This window comes from Dreissena polymorpha, chromosome 11, assembly GCF_020536995.1.
Source record: "Dreissena polymorpha isolate Duluth1 chromosome 11, UMN_Dpol_1.0, whole genome shotgun sequence".
In the NCBI taxonomy this organism is placed as follows: Eukaryota; Metazoa; Mollusca; class Bivalvia; order Myida; family Dreissenidae; genus Dreissena; species Dreissena polymorpha.
In genome coordinates this window covers 44,270,976-44,279,059 of record NC_068365.1, presented here as the reverse complement: position 1 = coordinate 44,279,059, position 8,084 = coordinate 44,270,976, and the positions used below count along the sequence as shown (strand labels likewise).

General features: G+C 32.6%; 1 protein-coding gene across 1 annotated transcript; it reads right to left on the bottom strand.

The window, feature by feature from the left end:
* Positions 1-750: 750 nt before the first annotated feature.
* LOC127851536 (uncharacterized) lies at positions 751-6,780 on the bottom strand. Its single transcript, XM_052385358.1, has 4 exons — positions 6,506-6,780; positions 2,871-2,915; positions 1,695-1,942; positions 751-1,027 (listed from the first exon to the last, which is right to left on the bottom strand). The coding sequence occupies exons 1-4, from the start codon at positions 6,579-6,581 to the stop codon at positions 971-973; spliced, it is 426 nt and encodes a 141-aa protein (XP_052241318.1). The 5' UTR covers positions 6,582-6,780; the 3' UTR covers positions 751-970.
* Between the last annotated feature and the right edge of the window lie 1,304 nt (positions 6,781-8,084).

Sequence of the window (8,084 nt, the reverse complement as noted above, 5' to 3'; positions counted from 1 at the left end):
ATCATTCAATTAACCAGGCCAATGTCTGAACACACCAGCTGCGAGGAAATCAAATATCTATAAATATGTTGACGTGGACTATTCAGTATGACTATACATCGTAGCTCTTTTTTAAATGGTTCCGGCATCACTTGATTCGGTTTGGTATCAAGAAGATAAAAGCCACCGACCATGAGATAGGGCACGTGCATTTTTTATTCCCCATATAATACCAAAAATTATTTTGATAATACAACAGCCGTATTATAAACAATGACTGTGCATGTGCACCTATGGGCGAGGCACAATTTGATACGTGTGTATATACCAATTATGTATTGTGGTAGTTAATTAGACTTTAACAACACTACCAACACTGCTATTGTTTCTGCACTGTTTTTCAACACAACAATTGTTATGTATTCAAATGCGTGGACATGAACTACTTCTATGAGCAATTTAAGAATACGTTTACAGGATACAGGATGCATTTACAGGATATAATCTTACACAGGGAAATATCCTATCGAATTAATATAGTGTGTTAACATTGTTGGTCATTTGCCATATTAAATTAAATGGTATCGTGTTTGTGGCAATGCTTTCGTATAAAACCCTCTCTATGTACTTTATTAGGGTAAAAACGACACAAACAAGTCCTCAGTTATCACGTGCATTTATTTTAATTGGTTGCGAATCAGCATTTTTAACGATATATATATATATTTATATATATATATATATATATATATATATATATATGTAACGATAAATATATTGTATATATTTATATCTATATCTATATATAGGCAGTATCTTTCCGTGGTTCACTGTTTAAATGATTAAATGTGCTTTATAAACTAATTTATATTTTTCGCATTTTATTCCAAAGGTAATCAGATGATACTTGTAAGTTGAAAAAGCATTTTTTACACGTAAACCTCAAAGATGATGTCGAGTACATGCTCTGTGTTCTCTGAGAGTCACTTCACTATCGACTGAACATGAAATTGCTGTCCAATGAATTCCTTTGTCGTTTTTGTAGCAACTGAAATCAGATGAACAAGTACGAGTAAATTGGTTTGCACAAAACTGACATCATTTGTAAATATACACGGAAATGAGTGCAAATAAAATGATACAGGAACATTTTATTTACAAAACCCATATGACTTTCATTTACCAATATTTGTTGTTTATGTTTTATTAACATGAATCTTCGTGTTTTTGTACATTAACATTGAGTTACAACGTGTTTGTTTTTATCTTTCCAACGCGAATCAGTTAAGCTTTCATATAAAATTGTGTCGCTACATATCGAATCTCACAGGTATTTGTGACATAATATACGTATACCAAGTATTAAATTTATTGCCGATGTTCGAGTATGCATGTGTATGTTGTCTACATTTGACATCAAGAGTTTACTGAATACAACTTAAATACATTATATAAATGATGTATGGCATTTGATTAGTTACGAAGCAATACTACAAAGTTTTCATGAGAACAATTTAAATATCGAATATGAGTACACATGTCCATTGGTAATTAGCCCCAAAACAAGCCGTTCTACTTTAAGGTCATCTTAACCGATCGGAAATACCGTATCCTAGTTTTCTCTATGCATACACAAATTTAAACACAAAACGTTGATATAAATAAACAGCAGTGCTTAAAGAGTACATACATTAAACGAGTTGAATACTACAAACCATTTCACTTAGCAGATTTCGGGCCTTAGCCATGTCCCTTGACCGATCATAGTCCTCAAGTTCTGGAAATAAACTATTTACATCGTCTTCGATATCACTGCTTTCCGACAACATGTCCTTCTTGTGAGAAACGCTTGGCAGCAGCGTATCGGGAAATAGTAACTGTCGTAAAATGTTTTGTCTGTTTTTAAGTTCGTCCGATTCGAGGTCTGATTTAAATGTGGGTAGGCCGGAACGTTTACCGTTACCTGTAAGAGAATTGCAATAGTTATTAATTGCATATCAATTGTATCATAACTAAAGCACCATAATTGCATTATTTAATCATATTAATTAATTTACAACGAAATAAAACTGATAAGATATACGTTGATATTGACATGATATGTGTGTTGCTCAATAATAATTCTGAAAGACCCATTTCAAATAGGCAAACTGTTCGAAAAGTGTATTGTATCTTAAAGCGATAAAAAGAAGTATACGTATATGTCGGGCTCAGTTAACGCCTGCGTGAATTTTACAATGTTTTCTTATAAATTCCGCGTTTTGTATAAAACGTGGTGCTTGTTTTGTTAGTGTTGCAATCGCATGACACTTTAAATACTGTGGTGCATTGAAAACAATCTCAGTCGATAAGGGCGTACCTAGTACCTAATTTGGTCAATTCATTTAGTGAAAATAACACTCCTAATGGGAGTAGAAAACATATGAGACATACAAAGGATTGCACCCTTTAGACTATTAAGATGATTCATTAACACGAGCTTGTATCTCTAATGATAAAAGTTGCATATGGCTAATACCTGTTCGTTTATTGAATGCCCTGGGGGAATATGTGCCCACTATATGCTTCCTAAACAGTTTTGGCTCAATAGCATTTGTTGATTGATATGGAATAATGTGGATACTTGATTACGCAGTGTAATTGAAAGTGTCAATGTTTATCCGTTGACATATACGAACAAACGGTTTGCTTTGTTTGCAAATGATCCACTAGAATACAACAATTCCTTGAGCTTAAATGGTAATTATTAAATATTTCAAAAATGCCTATTAAATTGGCACGTTTAACGACAACGACTACTAACAGAACACGACAGTACACGTAGTATTGCAGCAATTGTTACAGAATTTGTCGCAAACGCGACGTCGTACGAGCAGTTTTATTCAACTTACCTCCATAGCACGCATGTATGGCCCAAGGTCCTGAGCATTTGTAGCCTGAAATATAACCACTGTATTTAATTGACAGGACCAATATGTTTAGAAAAGGATCAAGATAATTAAAGTGTGTATGTCGATGATTGCATGTCGATGAATGACCCGCATGCATAATTAACATTTCTTCACGAAAATAATGCTTAAATACAAGACTATACGTATCACATCTTATTACAAAGTAATGAAGAACAGAAACGCATTTGTTATGTATTAAGAGTTTCAGAAAGGTTAAATGTATCCATGTATGTTAACATGTGCACGAGAAATATATTGTCATGCATTTTAGGTGAATGTTAAAGACGAAAATGCAAAACCGTTTAAAAATTGTAAACTGAATCATGTTTTACATTATTTTGTAAATGGCGTTGCATTCAAGCCGATAAGTTTCTTATGTCTAACGTATCTGCATTGTTGATTTGCTCTTTGTATGATATATGTTTTTTGTAACCTCGGCTGCTTTATTGATAACCACGTTTTAATTACCTTGTCAAATTGACATAGTGGGGACACCCTGTGCATTTCATAAGGCTTTTAATAACGACAAGTCATTTAGGACACTTGTTGCGAAAGATACAAAGAACGTTATTTACGCAATTTAACGCCTAAAAAACAGTGATACTCGTTGAATGTACATTCAATGTTTTACACAAATGAATGCATGTTCTGTTTCTCAATAGTTTGGTTCCGTTTGCATGTTGATCTAAACACAACAGTTAAATTAATTCTCAATTATGTTAAGATGCGTGTTATGTTTTATCCGTGCTGTAAGCAGTATTGCAAAAGTAGGGAAATTTGTTATTTAATATAATTTCATAGAGATCAACTGCATTCTGATCAAAAGCTTCTGTTAAGAATGCATTGTTTTGTGCGTTTGTTATTATTTCGGAACTGCATTGAATAAAGCGTTTGTAAAATAACAAACAATTAATAAGCATGTTGTATTAACATGACGAACTATAAAAAACACATCATACTAGCAAACGGAGTTGTGTAGTTTCCGTAAACTAATTAAATTTATACCATAGTAAATTAATGCAACTTAGTGTATTAATGTGACCACGATGGCTATTAAGCCCTTCATTTACAAGCGGCAATTTCCTGCGAGATGCAAATGAAGGTCGTAAACCTTTCCATACCTGAGTAAGCGGCTATTTTAGTAGTGTTTTATTTGCATTCATTATCATGATAGCGATGCCTACTTTAAGTCTGGTTGCGACAAGACCCGTTCGTTTGCAGTCAAAATGTTACGGTAATTTGATGTTAGAACGGAACAAAGAAATAAGTGCATACCTATTATTTATACTTTATGTTGTTTGCAACATGAACATTGTCACTCGCGAAACAATTCATCGGTGTGTTTTCGTCTTTCGAGACTGCCTTCAACAACAATACGCTTTGATTACGTGGAAAGCTTAAATAAATAGCTATTAACGGCATGCACAAAACTTAGTGAGTTCATGGAGCTTCCAGTAATTTTGTTGGTTGTGGCTTATTTGTTTGTATTGTGTACGGGATATCCTCATAATAATACAATGTAATATTGTATAACTAACATGTATGCTTGTAATTGATCCCATAAATGCTCAATTTTTACATGCATATAACGTGAAACTAATTCTTTTAAATACATTCCCATAAAAGTTATTGACGTTATACAAATAGTGTATTTAAGTGTATCAATTATCCAATATCACGTAGAATTGTACTCCACAATTGCTTGCAATTAGCCGATAATTTTGCCTATTGATAACAACATGAATTTCAGAAAGATCGTTTATGAATTACCCTGTGAGTACTATCGAGCTATATTAATGGTGATCTAATTGTGTATGTATTTATCTGAGCTGCTTTTACGAAACCGAAGAATACCGTGACGCCTGGATGCGGAAACACTACACGCATCGCTCGTTGGATTTTGTTATGCAAACCAAAGCAACAATTTGTTACTTAAACGTCATGATCTAACAGATAAACCGTTACGAATAAAGGCATATAATCAACACAGGGCCATTGGTATTTGAAATCAGACTAGTTTACGAAATTCTTAGAAAACAAAGCCGTTAGACTTAAACACTTCTGTCCATAAATGTCTGTTAAAAAGGCACGTACATATTGATTCAAGTATTTTGTTACAAGTCAATTATAACAAACACATTTGATAACATTTTATTGTCGCATTTAACAACTTGATTGCATTGTTTCAGTCATATATAGACATCTTAAATCCTTATAACGCGCAATGGCAATGTCTGTACGTGTAACACTTGTTTAAGTTCAATATAAAAAAGTATTTTAACGGAAGTCGTTTGTTATTAAAACCATTTTGTGCACTTAACTGGTTTATTTTACGGAACATTCAAACATAACTTCTGAAAATATTATTTTCGTAATTGGGATTAGAGCTTGTTTAAAACTACTTTGTTTAGTATTGAGTCATTGAAAGTGTATGCCATGCGTATTGTTTGCTTACGATTATGATAGGACTAACCTTGCCATATAATATTTACTTTCATTTACCGCTATGAAACTAATTTAGAAACTCGTTTAAAAATATTTATTTATTCCGATTGCTATCAATTAACAAATGATCTTAATATAATGTATGTGTACGTCGGTTATTGTATGTACATGGGTTACCGACTATACAATTTTTATCATACTTTGATTTAATAAAACAAACAAGTTAATATAGCGAAGCAAATTAAACGTACCACGCACAATAAACCGTGTTAGGACTCCACAGTATCTAGAGTTATATTTCTCGTTACAAGTAGTACGAGTGTTGCAGAAGCTTGACAGCATTATCAGAGTTATTAAAAGTATGGAGACTTTTCACAACACAACACGTCTTGTTAAACCCGAAGGACTGTTAACACAGCTTTAATTGTGTTTTAAGAAGTCTTTAGTACTCGCAGTTTAACGTGTGCTTAAGAAATAAAGAGATATAAAACTTACCCGCATCTCTGTTAATGATAATAGATATTAATTTAGTAAATCATATATTTTGTTTCCTCATATAAAACGCACATTTGTAATATATTACACATACAGTCACTATATCTTAGGCAATTTTCGAAATGACAGTCGTTTCATTTATGATAACTCTTATAGTCAAAGTTGTCGAGATGTTGTTTTTTTTTTAAATATAAATTTTGAATGTTTATATTTGCATTGGTGCCATTAAATTATGTAGAGTAGTGAATGTGCTTGCTATTTAAGCACTTAATACATTGAACACAACGCTTTATAGTATGCCATAAATTATATAACTGCAATCTGCGTTCGTTTCTCAAACATATTAACATTATAGCCGATTAGTCGTTTAAATCATTATATCAATATATCGAAACATTTATAATGCACAAACTTGATTTAATTCAGTTTTGGAAAATAATTGTTCAAATTTTTTCCTATGAAATTAACGTGCCTGTTGATATAACATATTACAATAGACATATTTAAACGTAAAACAATAGACTGATATTTTTATAATTGTACGCCAGAGCATAAGCCTTTTATTGTTTTTACTGAAGATGACATTGCTGTCTGAAAAAAGTACTTAAAAAAAACCTCGAAGATTGTATACTCACCATATGCTGTAGATATATATGTTGTTATATATACACACACTGCTGTTGCTAAAAAAGCAAACGTCGTTGACTGCATTTTTATAGAAGTTAATTTCTCAAACACTGTATGTTTATCACCCCAAAATAAATAAATATATATATATTAAATATATAAATTCAATCCAATTTTAAAGCAAAACAATTAAATGGCGCAAAGTCAATGACACTCTTATTTAGTTCCAAACGCTTCTTGAAAATATAATATCGTTCTTTCATACAGGCTTTCTATTCGCATGAGTACTTGAAACTTTACTAGCGCTAAGCTCCAATGGCAGAGTTTTTATAATCAGTTCTCTCTGTAATTGGAACGGTATCGCTCTACGTCAGTCATACAGCGACGAATCACAGCTGGAAGGACAGCAGAGAGGACAATACAAATAATCCTCCAAGTCTCCGTACCTAGGAAAGGCGTAACAACTTTACGTTATTCGGCGTGGGAGAATCTAATGTGGCTATTATAAAATACCATCATTATGTACCCTTACTGGTGTGTGTTAACTGCTGATAATAGATTACGCCAACGCCAACATGACTTTTGCAACATTTTACTATGGTTGTAAGCTCTGGACGCAGAATTGAAGTCGATAATTATCGATAAAATATATGCATACTATGGCTATAGATAACATGTCATTTGTCAATAAAAAATGATATAAACAGAAAGCGTAAGTAACGATAGTAACGCTCTTAACTCAAAGCTTTCTTATAAGTAAGGCATGCATGTTAAAGTCAGAGTAAACGAGTGGTAAAGACAAAAGCGTTATGGACCAGAGATCTAAGGTGTTTTTAATAATTTTGTTCATTAAATACATATTTTGTTGTTTTTCTTGGGCCTGTTGTTCTGATCATGCATTTTTACAATTAACGTTTAAAATTCTTGTTTTTACAATTTATCAATAATGTCCCTCAACATGTTTCATTATAATCCGGTGGGTATATTTTGATTTTAAGACACAATGTCACGCAACCAATTAAACATTTTTCGCAAAAACTAAATAAGTTAAATGATTTTTTTATTTGCAATTGGTCTCCAAAGAAGGAATAATGAAACAACATAAATATAAAAGAATAACAATTGTTATTCACCCACACTAGTCGTTTATTTATGGCAAGTTTAAGCATACGATGTACAAAACGGACGATACATGTAACACACCATGAAGCATACAAGAAAACTAGCGTCGCAGAACAGTAAATGCAAGCATTAAAGGTTAAACCATTTGAATGAAGAACCGCACTCGTAGCTCAGTATTACTCATTATATTGTACATTCAGGAGGCATTGAATGACCTTGACTCAATATGACATAGATATTCTTTCAAATACGCCGCATTGGAACAGTAATCGAAAAGAAAGCCCAGTTGATTAGATAGGAGTGCTGAGTCAGACTCTGGGTGCTATCATTCTTTAGCCACGTAAGGCACATTTAGAAAAAAAGGTCTATGCTATTGGAGTTAAATAATAAATATTCGAATGTGTCAAGTTTCACATTTTCATTATAATATAAGTGACGTATGTGGTTCTTACTTTAACCCATTTA

Coding starts and splice junctions, on each gene's coding strand:
- LOC127851536 (XM_052385358.1), bottom strand. CDS start 6,581: ATGCAGTCAACGACGTTTGCTTTTTTAGCAACAGCAGTGTGTGTATAT. Junction 2,916..6,505: donor ATATATATCTACAGCATATG/GTGAGTATACAA, acceptor GTTATATTTCAG/GCTACAAATGCTCAGGACCT. Junction 1,943..2,870: donor CATACATGCGTGCTATGGAG/GTAAGTTGAATA, acceptor ATTCTCTTACAG/GTAACGGTAAACGTTCCGGC.